We start from the raw sequence: 22,111 nt of genomic DNA, 5'->3' as shown, positions 1-22,111 counted from the left end.
AGGTAAATAAAGCAGGCTCTCCCGTTTTCCCATGCCTATGTACCTTCCCTCTGAGGTTCAGAGACTTGATCCTATCTGAAATGAGCTCCTTAGTACCCTGTCTACCTACCCAAATCTTCTCCACCCTAAAGTTTCAGTTCCAGCCCAGGCTTCCACTACATCCATGTCCATGCCATCCCTGACCCTTGCCATCCAAAAACTATTTTACAAAAATCATCTGAGACTACCAGGGGCAGTCTGGTTCTGGGTAAATTCTCTTTTAAGGTGTGAGCGCTGGCCTTCTAGACTTGATGCTAAATTCTTTGAAGATGATTCTCAACCTTGGTTGTATATTGGAGTAATCCAGGAGCTTTGAAAAATGTTTTGTCTGTGTCTCACCCTGGGATTCTGATTTAATGGGCCTGGGTGTGTGGCCAGGGCATCAGAATCTTTCCAACCTCCTCAGGCAATTCTATCGTGCAAACATTTAGAGAACCATCAGCTTTCCTGCAAGGACTCTCTCTCTCTGCAGGTAATTTAAATTATTATGGATTCTTGATTAGTTTATAAAATAAAGAAAAGGGAACATGCTACTGCTTGTCAAAGGCTGCTGAAGCTTCAAGCCTGAAATGCACAGATATTAACAGGTTTGATCTGTAGGGTCCTTTAGATTCTTGCTTCTCAAAATGTGGTCCATGGGTCAGTAGAACATCAACATCACCAGGAGCTTGTTAGAGGTATGAAAACTCAAGCTCCACCCCCCCAATCTTGAGAACTGTGGAACTTTCAGTACAAATGATTTTGTCCAGTCCCCATATTAGGAGACCTGAACAAAACTATGTTCCCTAGCATAGTTTTTAGCACTCAAGGTTGTTTCTTGGGGAGACCCAGCCCCCTGAGTCCTTGCCTGGGGAAGCTCAAGGCTGTCAAAAGAATTTACCCATTGCTCCAGCCAAACATCTGACCATAGGCCTCTGACCTACATTTTCTTTTTTTCAGTTGATGTATATTTTATTTTTTTAAACTTTTCATTTTATATTGGGGTATAGCTGACTAACAACATCGTGATGTTTTCAGGTGGACAGCAAACGGACTCCGTTTTCTTCCTTTTGCTTTTTTTGACCTCCCTTTTCTTAGAGCATTTACTTTAAAAAAAAAAAAAAAAAAACCCTCACAACTGTAAATGCTGTCTCTGTCCCTTTAAGATGTGTATGTTATCTCCTGAAACCCAGGAGTATTTTCCTTAAGGACCTGTGAGCATCCCTCTGAAATGTCCTCAGCAAGACAGATAGGGCTCCATCTTCCAGTCTCTGTGGAAGGATGGAAACCTAACCTGCTGAACGAGCCAGTTAACAGAGACAGCCTGATCACAGTGATCAGTACCCCCACCTGCCGTTTGTAATTTTCCACCACTTTGACTTTGTTCAAATCCCGGGTCATCTCCCCTCCCACTCCTTCATCTTCCCTTTAAAATTCCAGTCACCTTTGTGCACAGCCTGGCTGAATTCAGTTCTATGCTGAAGCCTCTGCCCTAACTGTGGGGGTTACCAAGTAAACTCCATCTACACTGCCTTTAACTAGTGTTTGGCTTTTCTCTAACCATCTTCATTTAACAAGATCTTTAGGTGATTTGCATGTATATGAAAGTTGGAGAAGTACCATTTCGTATTTATCATTCCCTCAATGACTTCTAATAAACAGCCCTCAATGACAGATATGAATTATTATGACCATTCTGTGATTAAGAGATGAAGGTCAGAGCTTTGCTTAAAGTCACACTAAGTTAAACTAGAACTTGAACTCACCTCGTAACTCAGTCCAGTGCGTTTTCCATAATGCCATGCTGATTCAGGAGAGAAGGCACAATGCATGTGAGGACCCAGGAGTGAAACAGCTGATGAAGATGATCACAGTAAGGTTCCTCTCCAGGCATCCATTTCAGCGACATCTTGCAGGCTGTGCTTTTCTTTGGTTGTAGAACTGTTTCAGAATCAAGTGTCTTCTAGGCACCAAAGAATTCTCATCTGGAAAATCCTATCATTAGCTGGAGTCCCAGGGATCACAGCTAGTAGGGGTGAGTCACTGTGTTGACCCTCTTCAAGTACTGAGGAGTGCTGCCTCCAAGAAGCCCAGCACCTCATGGGCTAGTGCACACACCATACAGCCACCACATGAAGTCAGACCCAGTCCTGGTCTTAGTCCTGAACTAGCCACCCCTTCTCACTGTACGCTCAGTGCCAACATGCCTACCTTCCCAGCTTTACGTCCACCCTCCATCTTCATTTCTTACTTTCCCGGATAAGCACTAACTCCCTTCCTCCTGGCCAGCTTGGCCCCTTGGGTAAATTCAGTAGTTCCCCCTTATCCATGGGTTTGCTTTCCACCCTTTCAGCTGCCTGAAGTGAACTGCCCTCTGAAAATATTAAATGGAAAATCCCAGGAAAAAAAAAAGCCTGAAGTTTTAAATTGCACACCGTTCTGAGTAGCATGATGAAATTTTGTGCTGCCCCGCTGTCCTGCGTGGGATCCACAACCATCAACATCATCTGCTTCTGGCATCCAAACCCCAACACTGTCATGGCTCAGTGACCCAGGATCACCTGAAGCAGGTAGACGATCCTCCTTTCTTACTGTCAGGTCAGCGGTCACCTAACCCTACAATGCCTACATCATTCACCTCACTTCATCTCAGCACATACCATCTCACATCATCACAAGGAGGATAAGTATAGTACATTAAGATATTTTGAGACCACAGCCACATAACTTTTATCACAGTATAATGTTATAATTTTTCCATTTTATTATTGTTTTTAATCTCTTGTCTAATTTATACTTTATAATAGGTATGCATGTATAGGAAAAAACACAATATACATAGGGTTCAGTGTCTTCCATGTTTTCAGGCATCCAGAGGGGTTCCTGGAACATATACATGTAGAGGGGGACCACTGTACTCCTCTTCTCTGGACTCCGGTCCCTGCCTTCCTACTCCTGGGCTGGTTTGGTGCCCTGAGCAGACTCTCTAGGGTCAGGCTCTTGTGGACATCATATTTACTCACACAACAACATTTCAAACATAACAAACTAATGAATTAAGTTACATTTTATCTTCTCTGTCCTTTTTCCCCTTCAGTTACCAAATTGGGCTAAAAGAGCATCAATAAGAAAGCAACTACCAATTTTAAATGCCAATTCATTTCTCTAGAAAAGACAGCAAAATCACTCACATGAAAGACAGGATGAACTTTTCTGGTCATTTGGAAACCTCTTAGATCATTAGAACGAGAGGAACTCCTTTACCAACCATACCCCATACACATGCAGAGTACTGATTTTTCCATTCAGGTGTCTTTGGCACCAATGATTTAATAAATTCAGCCATTATTATGGTAAATATTTTTATTGTTAGTTTTATCAGAAATGTGTATATACAGACAATTTTTGATGCTTAATTTTATTAGAACCAGAACCATGCTTTCTAGAAGATTGTTTCTTCTAGAAAATCAAATCTCCAAGATTAGAATGGAAGACAATGAGAAAATAGATTTTACTTTATTATTTACCTTTATCAAGTCATCCAAAGCACATGAATTCTTTTATGTATTACTTTAACATTATAAAATAAATCATTATTACTGTGAAAACATGAGCCAAAAACCTTGTATCTTTAATCTTCAAGTCAATCATCAACTTTTCTAAGATTTTTAAAGATATGAAAATAAAAATCATTTCAAATAATAGCACTTAAACACCATGTACATTTGTGATGAAGTGTAACAGTCAACTTTAAGCCTCAGATTTTCCAGGTTTTAGCTGAAATAAGCCTTATTAGCGTCTTAGATTTTTATCAGTTTTGTTTGGGGGCTTATTAGACCTTATTTTGCCTTATTAGACCTATACAGAGTACAATATTAAAATATGTTAATGGTCTATACTGAGAATATGGCATAATAGATGGGTTTATAACTCCTTAGGGACAGCAGTTGACCCACAACACATCCTGCAAACACAGGTGAGAGCCCTTGTTATCCCTGAGCTGGGCAGTTTCACACAATCATTTTTCCACTGAGGCTGAAGTCTGTGGTTTGATCTTCCTAGCAGCTTCCAGAACAGAAGTCAGGTTTACTTTGTCTCCAAATTCTTTTTCTCGGTGCTCGAGAAGAATGCCCTAAAAGGAAACAAGAGGGTACATCAGTCCTTACTCTGAGAAACTCATGAGACAGACTCTTGAGCGCCAGCTGTCCATTAAGCCCTATGCTTGGGGCAGCAAGGAACAGAGATCCAAATCAGGCTGGGCTCTGCCCTTGAGAAGTGCCGTCTTTTGGGGAAGGTGGATCAGGAAGCCTCCCTCGAAATAATCTGGACTGTACATGCAGCACTTTGGCAGCAGGAAGTCAGGAGTGATTAATGTAACAGGGCAATCAAGGAAGGCTTCACAGACACTACAACGTGGACGGTGAAGGGAGAGGTGCAGGTAAAAGGACATTCCAGGCAGAAGAGAACAGAATGAGCTTGCCCAGAAAAGCCTGATGGTATGGAAGTGGAACTCCGAGGTCAGACCGTGATGGGCACTCAGTGACGACCTGAAAAGGGTGACCCTCTCTTCAGTGTACCTACAAGTCTTAGTGCATTTAGTGAGGCGTAATGCGCTAAGACACAGTATGCCCTAAAGTACCCTAAAGTGGTAAAAAAGATAATATACTGAGATCAGCATCAAGGAAGCCTTGTTAGAGTTCTCTGACACTAATAAATTAAACTCAGATTGAATTTGAAAAGTAAACACTTACAGTTTTACATGTTCTTTGTACCATTATTCATAAAGACTTTAAAAAAAAAAAGTACCACCACCCCGTGGGAAGGGTGATGTCCTTCCACTACTGGGAAGGAGATCAGGAAATTAAATTATATTTACTTGCTCATCAGAGCAGTTTGCAGACATTAGAAACACTGAGGAAGAACATATGATGACATGAGGAAATGTTCACGATATACTGTTAAGTTAAAAAAGAACATCTAATTTAGAAAGATATCATTTTCTAAAAAAAATAAAAGGCCCCTCGGCTCAGCTCTGTTCTAACACGTTGACCCTGGTAACTGAGCTGTCCCCATCTTCTCCATTTTCAGATTTCCTACGTTGAAAACACATTATTAATTTTAAAATTAAGTATGCTTTAAAGATTATTACAGAGAAAATCCCTACTGAGTGGCACTTGGCACAGTGGAACTGCAAAAACTCTGCTCTCAAGAAACACGGAGGTGAGTCCTGAAGCTGGGCCAGCCTGGTCAACCTTCCACCAGGAAGGAAGAAGGCAGAAGCTCCAAGGGCACTAACAAAGTCAAACAACACACCTAGCAACATCAGAGTGAGCCAGCCAGGCTTAGGGAGCCTGTAAGCACCAGCTGAGTCACTGCCAGGCAAGAGGAGGCTGGCAGGGGAGCCGGGCCCTGCCCTGGGGGCTGAGAGGCAGAGATAGCAAGAGAAGGAATCCTAGGAGTCCAGAGTGGGGAGAGGCTGAAGGATCCTAAGGAAGTGGCCTGCCCAAGTGCAAGGGTACTGGAAGGGATCTTTGGGAACCATCTGCAAGGAGGAGCTATGGGCAAGGGAAGGGTGGCGTCTCTGCAGCAGGAGAGATTCATTTCCTCTGTACCACACACCAGCTGTGTATCTTTGGCTGCGTTATTTCATAGGCCCATTCTCTTACATGCAGATGAGAACAAAAATACTGACTACCCCAGACTGACTGTAGAGAGGACATGAGATCATGTAGAGGAGCACCTGGCACAAGGTAGGTAGTCAATGGCAGTCCCCGTCACTAAGACACGCTGATACATTTACCAGAAAGTTAGCAAACAGGTTTATGTTATACCAGACACCAGATCATGCTCGATTCTCAGATAAGCAATTGCAGATACCAAGGTTTAAAAAGAAAAAGACATGAAATACAGCTTAAAATTGAATGCTTTCTGGAGAAATATTGTCTGATATCCCTTATGTGGAATCTAAAAAGAAACGATACAAAGGAACTTACTTACCAAACAGAAAGAGACTCACAGACTTAGAGAATGAACTTATGGTTGTGCAGGTGGGGGGATGGGTGGAAGGAATAATTAGGGAGTTTGGGATCAACATGTACACACTGATATATTTTAAATGGATAACCAACAAGGACCTACTGTATAGCATATGGAACTCTGCTCAATGTTACGTGGTAGCCTGGATGGAAGGGGAGTTTGGAGGAGAATGTATATATGTGTATGTATGGCTGAATCCTTTTGCTGTTCACCTAAAACTATTAATATCACAACACTGTTTGTTCATGCTTTCGAACTGTGGTGTTGAAGACTCTTGAGAATCCCTCGGAATGTGAGGAGATCAAACCAGTCAATCCTAAAGGGAATCAATCCTGAATATTCATTGGAAGGACTGATGCTGAAGCTGAAGCTCCAATACTTTGGACACCTGATCCGAAGAGCCCACTCATTGGAAAACACCCTGATGCTGGGAAAGATAGAAGGCAGGAGGAGAAGGGGACAACAGAGGATGAGATGGTTGGACGGCATCACCAACTCAGTGGGCATGGTTTAAGCAAGTTCTGGGAAATGGTGAAGGACAGAGAGGCCTGGTGTGCTGGAGTCCATGTGGTCACAAAGAGTCAGATACGATTGATCGACTGTACTACTTTGTTAATCGGCTACACCCCAATACAAAATAAAAAGTTTTTTTTTTTTTTTTAATTGAAGGCTTTCTGTTCTCACTAGCTTATTTCTCCCTACCTGGTAAAAGTATGCAGTTAGCAATGTCAATAGGGATCTCCACCATGAAGACCAACCCTGTCTTTTTGGCTGTGCCACGAGGCTTGCAGGATCTTAAGTTCCCCAACTAGGAATTGAACCTGTTCCCCCTGCAGTGGAAATGGTGACTCCTAACCACTGGACTGCCAGGGAATTCCCAACCCTGTCTTTTTTTTTTTACAGATAAGCCCAAGTATTAATGTCATGCCTAAAGTTGGCGAGACAGGCCTAGAAGTTTAGAAGTCAGACCTTGAGTCTCTGGGTCCTCCTGCCAGGCCCTGGAGCTGGCACCCACTGAACCCTGTCCTGGCTCTGTACCTACTCGGCCTCTGCTGGCACTGCCCTGAGTCTGACATGAAACATCTACCCACCACCTCTTTGGCCCACAGAGTCTTCATCTCTCTACACCTTCTCCTAGGCCCCTGTTTTGGATCCCCACGGCTGGGACCCAAGCCAGAGTTTACAGAGAAGTGTGCCCTGCCACCAGGACCCCATGCGGAAAGCACCCCTCCCACCACAGCTTCCAGCTGCTCCCCCAACGAGGTCTGTTTCCATTCCTTCTCTCGTCACTTTACTATCCATCCTAAATGACAGGGAACACTGCAAGGGAGTAAATTTTTCACAGAATAAAGATTCTGCTTTTGTTCTAACGTGGAAAACAGAACTCGACATCAGAAAACCTGGGTCGGTCCAGGCCCCCACAGTGCCACTGAGGAGCTGTCCTCGTTGGTGCGCTCACTCACCTCCCTCACAAGTTACTCACCTGCAAGGTTCAGACTATGTTGTGATGTTACTGTGACGGGGGAGGGGGCTCTTGTGTGAGGTGCTGAGAGAGCAGGAGGGCGATACAGGACTATTTCCCTCCCTTCCCCGTCCTCATGCTCCCTGGCTTTCTGGAAGGAAGGCTGGGAGACTCTGATTAGGGAAAATCACCCTCCCACCAATAGATCGGCGTCTTGTGCTCACAGACCCCCAAGTGAACGCTAGGAATTTACCTGCTTTCCTGGTCCCATCACAAAGACTCCCCCAAGGATGAAGCCCTCGCCTTCAAGGTTTCCAGAAAAGCCTCCATTCCAGGCCCGGAAGAAATTTCGCCAAACGCCCAGACGGACAAATCCCATGAACACCATCTTCCGTCTCTGTGGGCCATAGAACTTTTTCTGCAGGATTGAGGAAGACAGACCCCATGTGAGTAGCCCGTATGCCTGCCTTCCTGCCTTCTGCTGGTTCACATCCTCCACCTGACACACACACACCGCTCCCACCCAAGAGTGCTCTAAACTGTCCAGGACCAAACAGAACCCTGCAGCTTGCAACTCTGACTCTAATCTCTTGCAACAGACGTACAGGCTTCTTGGGCCCGACCAAGAGATAACAGTCCTACACTCTGCAGAGGGGGGTGTAGGGGAAAGAATAAGGGCCACAGTGAATTACGGGACAGGGGTTGGTGCTGGGCACCCCCCTACAGGGTGGGGGACCCAGTGGAGCTTTTAGCTATTTTCAAGGCTCCCATTCCCAGGTCACAAGTCAGGAAGGGCTCAAGTAAAATCTGAAGGACAGTTTTTAAGTGTTTTTTTTTTTTTTTCACTCGTGCTCTGCTCAGAGGGCTGGGGGCAGCTGAAATGGAGGCCAACTTCAGCTCCTGGCCAGACAGGCTTGGAGCCACCAAACTCTTCATGCACGAGCACCATCCCCAGCAGTCTGTGTCTGACTGGCTCACACCACACATACCTCTTCATCCAGGAAGATTTCTCCTTTGAAATAAGGCTGGAAGTCCTTAACTTCATTCTTGATGTGCTCCTTTACCACTGCATAGAGGGGGACGTCCAGCTCGTCCAACCTGGACTTCAGGGAGGACAAATCTGCAGCCTCCTGCAGAAAAATGGAAAGGTCAGGGGCACGAACTCCTGGGACGGTGTGGGCCAGCCAACACCGTCTCCTACATGCCCAGAGTATAGCAAAGACATATGCACCAAATGCAGGAGAACAGACTCTCATGCCCACTGTACTCACATGATCAGCAAGACTGAAATCCCCGAGTTTTGGATCCAAGGCTGAGGGAGGCAGTGAAGTCACCACCTCCAGCCCTCAGCCATCGAGCAGGAATGACAGCGGCTCCCCAAGAAGAAGGAGACAGTGGGTCTAGTCTAAAAGTGTGGCCATGCTTCCCAGGGTGCCAAAGCTGCACCATAGGTGAGACCGCCCACATCTGTACCAGTGACAATCCAGACAGCTCATTTCAGTAAGCAAAGCCCTGTGCTGAGCACCAGGAACACGGGAACTGGTACAGGACACAGTACAAGACTGACAGGCCTTGGGATCACCAAAGGAAAGTCAAGTATGGTGCTAACCCTCGGATAAGGTCAGCTCTTACATGAAGAGAAACAGAATTAGACCAAAAAAAAAAAACCTGGAATAAATAACAGACTGGGCCAGTGTTGATCCTGGCTGGAAATGCCCTGGTCCCCACTTGCTAGGATCCCTTCCTATGAACAGGTCCTCAAATGCACTCACCTCCCGACAGAGGAAGCAGCCTGGCCTCCGCACAGCCATAATCACAGCTCCATTCTTCTCCCAGAGTGCCTTCGCTTTAAAAGTTACTGCATCTGAAGAGAAGAAAAGAGAATTCAGTATCATTTCCTCTCGCCTGCCCCCAACCTCTAAGCACCTCATAAACAGCAACAGGCCTAACAGAGGACCTGGAAAAGTACTTCACACGTTGAGAAAAAAATCAAACAGGAAATACAGACAGGCAATATTCATCTTTTGGAGGAAAATGAATCTAGTGTAAGAGTCCTACTCCCTAATTAGAAGCCCCCTCCCCCATAAAAATCTAGTTGTGAACTTGAATATCCCAAACTGGAATATTTCTGGAAAAGTAGTGTATTCCTTTGCTGGTCTCAGTGGACCTTGTAACAATGCTTTAGGGATAATACATGGCTAAAACTTGAACGAGATCTTGCACTTGGCCAAGAAAATCCCAACTCTGAAGGAAGTATTTGAAGAAATTACATCAACTGAATTTTTTTTTTTTAATGTAACCTTAATATGTTAACTCCAGTGTTATCCACAGGAGAGGGCAGAAAATGGCCAACAAGGAGATGCTTTGGGTAGCAGAGTGGTGCAGCTCAAGCCTGGCTCTGGTCAGACTGAGTCGCATCTAGGTGTGAGCCCAGGCAGGCTCTGTCTCCTCCTTGAACCTTCCTTTCCCTATCTATAAATGCAGATGCCTAGCAGCTCCACTTTGGGCCACAGGGAGTATTAAAACATGGATATAAAAGAGCTCACTGCAGCATCTCATAATAGAGTCAGTGAGGGCTGAGTAAGCACTATCCCTTATTATTTTGGTGAGGAATCCATGTGCCTGTGAAATGTTACATAGGAAAATAAAGGTGGGAGAGGGTTGAAACCAAATCATACAGGGAAATTCAGGGTTGAACATAGTGAAACAGAGCTCTCCATCTGCAGGGCTTCTTAGTCCTTTACCAAGGGGACCTACATCATAAATCTGCAATCACAGTTCCTGCCTTCCCTTCACAAGCTTCCTCCCTTACTGAACAGAATCAATGGTCTCCCTTTGAGGGGTCAACCCGGAGACAACCCAGTCAGTGAGCCCCGACTTGCACCTAACTCTCATGCCCACTGAACCCACACTATGGGCATGACTGACACCCCCTGAACTTCGGGTCCAAGCCAAGAGCACAGGAAGGCAGCCGAGTCATCACGTGTGGCTCTCAGCCATCCAGCAGGGACTCCAGTGGGCTCCCCAAGAAGGAGACAGGCGGGTCTATTTTAAAATGTGACTGTGCTTCCCCAGGTGCCACAGGTGAGGCTGCCCACATCTGTACCTGTGACAATCCGGACACCTCATTTCAGTAAGCAAAGCCCTGAGCTCGCATCAGGAACATGGAACTGGACACACAATATTTTTCTCTCTTTCTTTTTTTTTAATTTTTCAAACTTATTGGACTCAGGAGCTCCTGTTTTCAAAGATCCATGCCTGTGAGCATGCTAAGTCACTTCAGTCATGTCTGACTCTTTGCAACCCTATGGACTGTAGCCCACCAGGCTCCTCTGTCCATGGGATTCTCCAGGCAAGAATGCTAGAGTGGGCTGTCATGCCCTCCTCCAGGGGATCTTCCCAACCCAGGGATCAAACACACGTCTCACTTCTCCTGAATTAGCAGGTGGATTCTTTACCACTAGCACCACCTGGGAAGCCCCAGGCGCCTTGAATTCCTCAGAACACACTCTGGAAGGTTTGGTTGAGTTGACCGTGGTGCAGTGTTACTAAATATTACGGAACAATTATTAAACTTAGAGAGACAACATGAGAAAATGAACAATGCTTTTGATAAGAAAAAGCTAAATTGTAAAAGAAATCATGTACACTAAGATCATAACTACATATTACAACATGTATACCTGGAAAAGAATGTGCAAAAATAAAAAAGACTATTGTGTTAGGGTAATGGTAATTTAAAATTTAAATTATCAGTAATTTTAAAAGTGTTATTAAATTTTTCCTAATGTTACACTGCCTTCTCAGTGAAAATAAAAAGAAGGAACTACTTTAGAGAGGAAAAAAAATAAGTAGGCCTGCATCTCAGTGCCCTGGAAAAGTACTGATGCTGGTGGGGTCACCACTTACCCTTCTCCAGTGTTTTCAGGTCTATGTCCTCCAGATACTCCAATGCTGCTTTCTGGGGCTTGGCCAGAAACATGTCTGTGTTGGCCAGGAACAGTGCCAAGGCAGCAGCTCCAATGGCCCCCGCACCAATGGACCACATTCCCATGCTGAAGAAACTGGGATCCTGGAGGAAAGACATTTCTAGGGATTGAGAGGAAGGAAGAAGATGTTACTGCTCCCACAGGACAGCTGTAATCTGATCTCCAGGACAGGGCTCCGGCTGGGCAGCTAATCAGGGTGCCAGAGGCCAAGGGAGGGGGAGCTGCAGCATCAGAGATGGAACTGGACAAGGGCTGCTATCAAAGGATCTGCCACCATGGGAGCCTGGGGGGTTATGACGGACACGTGGAGGTTCCTGCCCCAGGGAGCTCACTTCCAGGTCAGGAGCCAGACAACAAAGTGAAAGCCTCTCTTGCTGCTCCCTTTCCCATGCCCAAAGCTGTCACCTCCTGGTCTGATGGTGTTCCTCCAAGCTGCATCCCCCAGCACTTCCCTCCCTCCTCATCAATGCCTGTCAATGCCTTCAGTCCAGGAGTCACAGCTCCCACCTCCCTGGGGAGGGAGCAGCTTCTCGTGTAATTAGATTACTTAGAGTGCCAGTCCCCTTGTTGTTATCCTATACTTCCTCCTCGCTGTGAATCCCTCAGACACAGAGAGACCAGTCCTCCTATTTCATCCAGCCCCCAACAGTGCCCAGCAGGGCCTCACTCAAGGCAGACAGGCAATCTGAGTACATTTCTCCCAACTGAGAAGACCTTTATTTTCTGCTCATTATACAAATAAAACAGGCTCAAAGTGAAAACAAGCAAATAACAAAAAAGGAGCATTACATAAAACCATAGTTGACAACAAAGCAAATGTTCTCTAAACATCTACCACTTACTCTATAGTTTAATAGAGATGGCTACTATTAATCTGACACTTCCCCCTGTGAACAGAACTACACAGATGTCTGCTGAAGGAACGGGGTCAGAGTCTGAGAGAGTAGGCACCGTGTAAGAAAAGAGCATGGTGCTGGGGGGGCTGTTCCAGAGGGCTGGGCAACAGATGTCTGCGCCAGGCAGGGGGCTCGGCAGTTGAAATGGAGGCACAGGCAGGTCCTATGGAATCTAACCTCATCCTCAGCTCATGCTCAGGGGCTGCACTAGGACTTCCTCTAGTTGGGAAGCCTTGTGCTTCTGGGTGCAAGCTCCTCGAAGCAACCCACATCTGTAAGAGTGGCAGATATCCTATCCAGCCTTCTTTTCCAGACAACCACTTACAGTATCTGTCTTTCCATTTGGCCCCCTAGCCATCCCAGAATCTGATTTATAGGAGCCTTCCTCCCTAAGTACTAGCATGACTTTATCTGCTAGGATCACTGGGTACCCTCCTGAGGTGTGTATCTATATGTCTGTGACACTGTGGCCCACCTGACCAAAGACTTGACTCCCCTCTGTAAGACTCTACTCAGGAGAGGATTTCTCCAAAGGTTTAAGCAAAGGCCCAGAAATTCGCATGTCACAGCCAAAGGAGGGGGCTGGGAGGGATCCACTAACAAGAGGTGAGGTTGGGAATAACGAGGGCTTTGGGCAGAAATGGGTAGGCCAGATTAGTGTTTAGACCAGCCTGCAAAGTTCAGACTTGAGTTCAGACATAAAAGGGGACTTCCAGGCAGTGGGTGTGGGGTGTGAACTGGGAATAACCAATGAAAATAGCGTTTAAGAAAAAGTAATCTGGCATCTGTACCAGAGGGAAGAGGAAAAAGCGGAGGGGGGGTGGGGTGGGGTGGGGTGGGGTGGGGTGTGTGTGTGTGTGTGTGTGTGTGTGTGTGTGTGTGTGTGTGTGTGTTGGCGGAGGGACTGAGTGAGCTGGGAGAGAAGCATATCGTATAACCTCAAAATGTGCATTGGCATCAGGGAGAACTGAAGAATTTCCAGTCTTACCTCAGAACTAAGGAATCATAACCTGCATCTTCATCAGATATGGCAGGCAATTCACAGGCACATTGGAGTGTGAGATGCATTGTCTTAGAACAAAGAATTCAGGTTTTGTGCTTGGCTGGACATAAGCCACAGAACAAAGTGCAGCTATGAAGGTAGGCTGGCCTTGGAGAGCTGGGCCTTCCTCAAGGGCCAGCTTCTGTTCCCTCAGCTCATTGTGGGAGGGCAGCCACAGTGACAATGAGAGTCAAAAGCCAGGACATGTCTCCTCGCCTCTGCCCGGCATGTCCTGCCTCACTCATTCTGTTCTTCTAAGACTCAAATACCTCTTCCAGAGGTCTTCCTGGATGCTCTGCTTACCCCCACTTTCCCTCTAGAGGGGATTATTCTCCCTAACCCGCGTCCACATTGCATCATGGTCCTTCTGATGTGTTCAACACACTTATTTGGACCTGTTTTCAAGCTGTCTCTCTTTTGACTCTGTTCCTCAATTTAGCTCTGAATTCCCAGTGGCCAGCACAGGGACTGTTTGTGGTCCACAGTGGGTTTTTTATAAACGTGTGCTGAAATGAATTTGACAAGATTGAGTGATGGAAATGGTGATTTATGGATGACCAAAGCACTTGGGCCAAGCAGGAAAGAACATTCCACAGGCCGACTTCCAATTTTTTTTTTTACGTGGCAAAGTTATACATTACTGGATTACGGTTCATAGAACAATCAGGGGGAAAACCACAGCTCTCACCTGCCTGCTATAAACAGGAGATTCTCCAGAGTGTGGTACAATTTCTGTACCTTGACGCATTTCCAAAGCCTCCTTGGACTACTGATAAGTGTGTATGATTCAGATCCACATGGCACGGTCTCTGATCACAGATTTGATACCATTTCTGCATCAGTTCACAAAGGCCAGCTTAAACCTACCCTTCCAAAGGACTCGCTTCAATTCCTGGGACACATCATTGCATTCTAGGAAGTCCGGGGACCCTCACGGTCAGCTCTGCATCCTTCTAACACACCACTGCTGTTCCTGGAGACAAACAGGCTCCATCTCTCCACTGCCCATTAATCATCATTGAGCCTATTTGCTCCTGAGTACAAGGGAATCAGGTTCAAATAGACTCAACATTTATTTCCAAACATTTATTCAGCACTGATCTGTTTAATAAGTGGCAATTTGGGAATTTTAACTAAATGATAACCAGTCCTCTAGGAGCTACAGGCCTAGTACACCAGTAACAGAGTGGAAAGGTGAGGGGAAAAAAAAAAGGTGAGAGACAACACGTCAGGCAAGGTATCAACACTGGGCTAGGGCAGTGCAGGCATGAAAACGCTTCTATCTGGTCTGAGTAGCCACAGATGCACCTAGAAGGAAGTGGCTTTGGAGAGACTCAGAGAGCAGGATGGAAGAACTAGGCCAGGCTGGGACTCAATAAGCCTGGGAAACAGCAGACTGGCTGGGTGTGAATGTCCTACAGGCCCCTGACTCCCTACCTCAAGTTCATGAGCTGGAACACAAGATATGGGCTTCAAAACTCCCAGGAGCTTTGTTCAGCACCCCATCTACACCTCTAGCTATGATCTGGAAAGCATGAGCACAGTCACCCCTTTGGAGAGCTCCGTCCTCAACCTCAGGCCCCAAAGCACTAGGATGTGAGAGTGTTATCAGCACCAGAGGGGAGAGGCGGGCCTCTCCATGAACATATGCTCCCAATGGGCCTCTAGCAGCTGGCCTTCTGCCAGAGGAAAGTTATGAAAATTGACTTCTACCTATAGTGTATAGATCCACCTCCCAGCCAAGCTCCCCTAAGTTGCAAAACAATTCCCAACCCAACAGGCCTTGGAGCATGTGCCATGCAACTCGCTGGCTCTGAAACCTGAATCACAGCTATTTCCACTCACAAAAAAAAAACCTGGAGGTAGAGGGAAGCTTAATATCTGCATGGAACAATGACTAATCACATGAACCTAATTGGAGAGAACCTAACCTAACATGGCTACTAACTGGAGAGAGAGGGTGGCCGGTAAAGTAGCACTTACTTAGTACCACCCAAAATGAGTGCCTTAATTTCACTCTCTCTACAGTCTTATGATGCACCTAGTCTCCCGTTATGCAGCTGACAACACTCAAGTTTAGAGAAGTTCAGTACCTTCTTCCATTCACAGAGCTAGCAGGCAGCAGTACTGTCTCCTGGATCCAGACCACTAAGACCCCAAATCTTTCTACTACCCAGGCCTCTCAAAGCATTCACTGGTGGGGTTTCTGGAGTTCAGGGGGCCTGGTTTCTTTTGTCCTAGAATTTTAAAAGATCAACTTATTTTTTCATTCATCACATACAGTCAAACCACATGTTGAAAGGAAATTCACCATGTGACAGATGTCTCTTCTCTTTCCTCCCCTGTCTATCCCCCTTCTGTTAAGGAAAGGGTCAGTGCTTCTCTGAAAGATAATAGCGAGGCTGTTTACAGAAGAGCCGGCACCCACCTGACACCACCACAGTATTCGGTTCCCCACTGTGGGACTTATCTGATGCGGGCTCTCCCACAGAAGAAGGTGAAGCCTGATAAGACGACAACAACAGCTGGGGTAGCTCGGAGTGGCAGCGCTGGGCTGGGATGAGCGTGGGAGCAGGAGACACAGCCGGGTTCCTGAGGCCCTGCTGGCTTGATCCCTCCCCCAGTCTCCTTTTCCTCAACTCCAAAATGAGGGGGTTGGATAAGGTGAATGGCAAAGCTTCTAAAGCACCCAGTGACATGCAAGATTCTATGAGGAACAGCTCTCTTTGGAGCCTGTGCATTCTGGGTTCCTGATCGTACCTCCACCCCCTCTCCCGTCTCAAGTTCAGAGTATTTCTTCCCCGATGCCCAGAGCTTCGCAAGGCACCTCCCCTCGCCCACGTATGGTCCCTTACCCCCAACCTTTCAAACCTGGGAACCAGGTACTCACCATCCACCATCCGCAGTGTGCACACCCCGGCTTCTGCTGACCCACTAGGAGTAGGCAGGGAGCAGGCGGCAGGAGAAGGCGGGAGGCGGGGCTCTGGAGTCCCGCCTATGGCCCTAAGCTCACTCTCTCCAAAGGCAGGACCCAGGCCACCCAGAAACCCTGGGGCACCTTCAGCTGCCAATAGTCAATCTCCAGAAAACATCAATATGGACAGCTGCCAAGACCTCCTAGTCCTTCAAAACACTGAGCAAATGTTGAGTCATTTGCAGTCATGCAGATTATAACATTTATCAAGTGCCAACAGACTCCCTCAACAGACTCCCTCCTCTGCTTTCTGGAGCAGGCTAACGAAGCAAAGTCCTTAACGCAGCCCTTAACGCAGTCCTGGGGTCACAGTAACTGAAATAAAAGGACATGTCCCTTTCTCCATGGCTGCTTGTGTAACAGACAAACAAGCCGACTCCATGCTGGATCTATTCCTTTAGCTCTAACCCTTGTACTCTGTGCTTAGTCAGCTCCACCTTTGTGAAAGAACATTGCCTAGAACCTGAAATATACATGAAAGCCTATTCTCAAGGCTTTGATCTTTAAAAATAACAATTGTCTTGTTGATGGTTTATAGGTATACTGTGACCAGACCTACTCTGACAGCTGCAAGAACAAAGAATTCCTGCAACAATCAGCCATGTTCCCTCCCCTTTCAGTATAAAAGAAGCCTGAATTCTAACTCAGGTAACATGATTCTTTGGGACACCAGTCCACTGTCTTCTTGGTCTACTGGCTTTCTGAATAAAATCACTATTCTTTCCCCTGACACCTTGTCTCCCAATTTACTGGCCTGTTGTGCAGTGAGCAGTACAAGTTAGGCAGACTGCTCCCTCGCCCCATCCTCCACCCTACACCACTAAGGCCACTTACTTACTGTCTCTTCTTCACCTCCCTCTGCCCTCCCTTCTTTTCTTGCCACTTCGAGACACTTCGGAACCCACACTCCGTGCCTCAGTGACCTCACCTATGGCCAGTGCTTCACCCACCACCTTGGGATTGACTTCCATGTTCCAAGTGCTCCTCTGGACTCGAAGTTTCCACTTGAGAGTTCTATAGTTTTTCTCTGTGACCAAAAGCTGACATCCACTAAAGTCAGTTTCTCTTCCAGAGTTCCTTTTCCCTAGCTCAGTGAATGACACAATCATGGAGCCAACTGTGCAATCCAGAAAATGAGAATTGCATTTTCTTCTTCATTCTCCCTCATCACTGACACAAAATCAGTCAGGAAATTCTGTCCATCTTATGCAATGGGTTCACTACCCGTCCTCTTCTCACCTTCATTGCTGCTGTCCAGAGTGAAGCCCTTATTACTTTGCACCTGGCCTCAGTAACTACAGATCTGAGGTTGGCTGGCTCCAGGCCCTCTTCTGCTTATTCTCCATGCAGTAGGCAGATCAACTGTTACACTTCCCAGCCTGATCACACCCTTCCCTTGCTTTCAGATTATCACTGGCAACAAACTGCAACCCACCACCAGGGCTCTTCACAGTTCAGCTTCAGGCCACCATTCTTGCCTCACTCCCAGCCATTTCCGCACCCTCCTTGGTCACTCAATGTGCAAGGACTATAACATGCCTTGCTAGGCCTCCGCACTGCAGCTCGTGTTGTTTCCGTTATCCAGAATGCCCTCCCCACCCAGGCCAACTAGGTAAAGGCACAGTACATATTAACACTTTCTCTCCAGAGCCTTTCCTGAAAGCCTTGACAATTGACTGCTCCCTCACCTCTGGTTAGACTGCATGCATGCGTGCAAATACACACATAACTTTTGCACATTGTACAAGCAGATGGATTTAGTGTATTTAGTTATTTACAAGTCTATCTACACAATATGGTAGATCAATCTGAGGGCAGGAGCTGCCATCTTTATCCATTCCTGCAAATTCAGCATTTAACATAAATCCTGTCAATTACTAGGCATTAAATGTCTGGATGAAATGATCTCAATTTTACCCTTTGAACTCCACAGTGAGGCAGAGTTGGAACTACTTTGTAGCTCATTTGACGTTAAAGAAAATACTTGAGCCTGGGGCTTAGGTGACCTTAGGTTGGTTCCTAGCTCCTCTGCTCATTGGCAGGGTGATCTGACGCAAGCTCTGAAGACGCTCTGGGCCTGGGTCTACTCATGCATACAGAGGAGGGAACTAGAAAATTTATGAGGTTGTCTCAGTTCTGACATCCAAAGACTCTGAAGTACTGCATGACTGCACCTCCAGGGTTCTGACATCCAGAAAGTTATGGGGACACGTGCCACTACTGCTCTGCTGCTGGGTGTGTACAGTCTCAGCCTCCACTTCCCCAGGCCTCATTCTGCCTGTTCAAGGAGCTGCCTCTGGGCAGGAACTGATAAAAGTCTTACTAAAACAAGGTATCAGCACTGGGTGGGTTAATTCATGCCTGAAACAAGTAGAGGCAGCATCATATTCCAAACATTAAGGGTACACCTGCCCAGCCAAGCCCCACCCAGGGAATCTTCCCTACTCAGAATGAGCTGGCTTGAGGCAGAGACAGAGCATGAGGAAGAAAGGGGTCCTCAGGAAGACAGAAGAAACTAGGAGGCTGGAAAGTATGCTTCATCTTCTTTTCTTTGCTCTTGCTAATGCACTTTCCTTCAGAGTTCTAGTTCAGCCCCTCTTTCACTAAGTAAAAGAAGAAATTAAGGCCCAGAGATGGAACCAGCTAGTCCCAGGTCACTTCTGGGAAAGACTGGTTAGTGGCTGTGCTGGATCTCAGGGCTCCCAACTCCCAGTTCATGGCTATTTAGCTTGCATTAGACACACCTGCAGAGGCTGGAACAGTGTGGGGCTCAGGAAAGGGACCCACAGATCTTCAAGTCGGCTCACTGGTCTGAAAAAGGCTGAAAGCAAAACTGCTCCTGAACAGAGCCTGGGAAATCATGCGGCCAGAGAGAGCACTAATCTCTCCCAAGTCCAGTGCTTTGCAAGCAGTTTATAATTCAAAGTCAAATGTTTTCTTGAGGGTCACACTGCCCATTCTTGGCTGAGAAGCCATTCTGTACCTCTCCTCCCCACAGTCACAAGGTCCTCCTAATTCTGGATGATAAAAAGATAGCCTTGAAAATGACAATTTGGCAGCTGGTATCATGGCACCTAAGGCCCCAGGAGCAATAGGGGATGCACTCCCACCCACCCTTGTCATCAAGCACCAGGGAACTAGCCAGGTCCAAGGAGCTCTCACCTACTTGCCTCAGTCTCCAACTTCCTGCTCTGCTCCTTGGGGTGACTGTCTCCCAGATGCCAGATTCAAAAAGTTCTGATCAGATGCTGAATGCAGAACAAGAGTACATCTCAGCTACTGGGAAACCTGCCAGTATGAGGAATGTGAGGACTGGGAGACATCTTTTCCTCTCATCAGTATCTTGAGGCTAGAAAGTCTCCTCCCACCCCCTGGCCATTCTGCCCTCTGCTTGCATAGCCTCCAGTCTGGGCTCAGTTATATGAGTGTGGATGGGAAGGCAAGCGCAATACCATGAAAGACACTGGGCTTCAGGACAAAAATCCTATTTCTTACTCTTTGATTCTGAGAGTTCACGTTGTCCCTCTGAATCTCAGTGTCTTCTTTAAAATAAGGGCACTTTCAGAAAGAAAATATGAGAAGAGCAATGACGAATGAATTGCAAGGCAGCACTATTCTCTTCTTTGCAGGGCTCATATTCACTCATTCTCCTACAAGGGCAGGAGATATAAAGCAGAACAGACAGCAAACACTGAACAGCTGCTCTAGCTGTGTCACTGCAGGCCTGCCTCCTGGGCCTAAGTTCTGGGTCTGGAGGGAACCCTGGCTTTTCTCTGGCCCCTCTGCCCACTCTCTAATGCATACTCCGGGCTGCCCTTCTACAGCCCGCCAGCACCAGAAAAGGCAAAGGGCCCTGCCCAGCTGTAATCTCCCTGGGCCAGAGGCTGTTGAGCTCAGGGGTGAGGCTGGTTCCCTCCAGACAGTTCTTGCCACACACGCCTCAGCGGAGCGACATTTGGAGTGTCTCTGCTCAACATTTCACAAAAAGGCAAGTACCCAGCTGGCAGGACAGCTGCCTTATTTCTGGGATACTAACAGATCCTGGGGCTTCAAGCCCCAGAATTCCAGTCCTCACCAGACTTTCCAAGCACTCTTTAAGTGACAGGAGCAGATAAAGTAAGAAATGTCTTCATTCACCTCAGGAACACTGCATGAGATCTCAAATAAGTGGCATGCCTTTATAAAGAAGGGCAATATAGGAAGGTTCACACCAGGAATAACTCAAACCTAATTCAAATTGCTGCACGCTGTAAGAACCTGGACAAGGCTCTGAATTAGTAAAACAGGAATGATTCCCAAATTACAAAAGGTAACCTACAGAGTTGTAGAACTGAAGGATAAAATGTATGCGTGGTGCTTTGTAAGCTACCTTACAAAGAGTGACAGAATGTGAGGTGTAATTCTTACTCATTTCTCGATTAGTCAGTGATTGCCCCTAAAATGTTGTCTGTACATGAGATGGAGGGTTCCTAATGGCCAGATACGTTCCAAGGAGACAGGGTTTCTCATCTGCCTGACTGAACTGAAACAGGAGCATCCGAGACTTCCCAAGCTGGCTCCCAGACAAGGCTTAGCTAAATAAATCTGAAGTAATTATTTTCTGTTTTTAATCATCTGCCAAGTTCAAAGGAAAATACATTAAAAAAAAAAAACTAAACGGAGGGGTAGGGAGCTGGGTTGTGGAAACAGCCTCCTGTGTAAAGAAAAAGAAGCCCAGAGTCAGCTGGGGCTAAACCCCAAGCTGGCTTCTGGCCTCCCTGGGGGTGCTGTCTCCCCACGACCCTGGCCAGGCTGGGCCTTAACCACCTTCTCCAACTGCTTCAGCTCTGATCCCTGCAACAACTTCGAGGCGCGACTGTCTGATCATCAGTGCCTTGATTTTTCATTCCCAGACTTCAGCACAATGTTTTAAAATCCGTACGGTTGGGCTCTTTTCAAAGTTGCCTTTGTGGGAGGGAGGCAAAACAGGTGCCTCTGAGATAATGAAAAAATGAGAAACCGCTGCCCCTTAAAACACAGAGCCCCACATGACCAGGTTCTTGGCCTCCACCTGCACATTGCCAGCTGGTCCGCCCGCCACCCCTTGGGCAACAACCCCAGGCCCATCCTGCCTCGGCCCCACAGGACAGACGCGCCAAGACAGAGAGTCCGTTTCTCAGTTCTTTGTCCCAACAGTCTAGGCAGGCCGGTGCCATCAGCCTCTCTAAAAGCCTGGGGGCGGTGAAAAGGGTGATTTTGGGGGGAACGGATCAGCGCCGGTCCCGAAACCTGGTTTTCTGACAGCAAACGCTGGGTTTTTTTCGCGGAGCGCGGGGCACTGGGGTGGGAGGGGCGTCGTCCTCCGTGGGAGTGGGGGCCCCCTGGGGCTCAGCAGGTGCGGCCGCACCCGGCCGGCTCGCAAGCAGCTTCCCGTGGGCCCCAAAGCTGATCGCCGGGCGGACCTAACGAGTCCGGCATCCAGCTAACCTGCGCGCGCCAACCGGCCTCGCTAGTCCCGTCCTACCTCGGTTTCCTCACCTGCCTTCGCGGACGTCACGAGTCTCGCAGCCCCCTAGCGCGCCGCACGTAGGACTCTCGCTCCCCGGCCTCCCGCCTCCTCTAATGTACGATGCCGGGTGGGCTGACTGACAAAACCCTCCCGGGCCCAAAGGGTCCCAGGGGTGGCCCCCGCGCCTGCGCAGGTTCGCGCCTGCG

At 47.2% G+C, this 22,111-nt stretch overlaps 1 protein-coding gene and 1 long non-coding RNA gene across 9 annotated transcripts in view; one reads left to right on the top strand and one right to left on the bottom strand.

Moving 5' to 3' along the window:
• Nucleotides 1-6,717, top strand: part of LOC133070154 (uncharacterized) — a 25,236-nt gene extending 18,519 nt beyond the window's left edge. For all 3 annotated transcript variants that reach the window (XR_009696085.1, XR_009696084.1, XR_009696083.1), the window contains 4 exons: nt 2,372-2,588; nt 5,107-5,238; nt 5,691-5,768; nt 6,325-6,717. This is a non-coding gene — a long non-coding RNA (uncharacterized LOC133070154). The remainder of the gene's footprint in view (nt 1-2,371; nt 2,589-5,106; nt 5,239-5,690; nt 5,769-6,324) is intronic.
• On the bottom strand, nt 3,364-22,111 carry PRXL2A (peroxiredoxin like 2A). Of its 6 annotated transcripts, none has more exons than XM_061161940.1 (6): nt 21,921-22,111; nt 11,426-11,605; nt 9,289-9,380; nt 8,506-8,646; nt 7,770-7,934; nt 3,364-4,150 (listed from the first exon to the last, which is right to left on the bottom strand). In XM_061161940.1, exons 2-6 carry the CDS (start codon nt 11,601-11,603, stop codon nt 4,037-4,039), a joined length of 690 nt encoding a protein of 229 aa, XP_061017923.1. In that variant the 5' UTR covers nt 11,604-11,605; nt 21,921-22,111; the 3' UTR covers nt 3,364-4,036. The 6 variants fall into 6 exon arrangements, with proteins under 6 accessions (XP_061017923.1, XP_061017926.1, XP_061017921.1 ...); XM_061161943.1 differs by having other exon boundaries at nt 11,426-11,588; XM_061161938.1 differs by having other exon boundaries at nt 21,935-22,111.

The sequence above is a fragment of the Dama dama genome, chromosome 15 (assembly GCF_033118175.1).
Source record: "Dama dama isolate Ldn47 chromosome 15, ASM3311817v1, whole genome shotgun sequence".
Classification (NCBI taxonomy): Eukaryota; Metazoa; Chordata; class Mammalia; order Artiodactyla; family Cervidae; genus Dama; species Dama dama.
The sequence above is the reverse complement of the archived record's forward strand: the minus strand, read 5'-3'. Positions and strand labels throughout refer to the sequence as shown.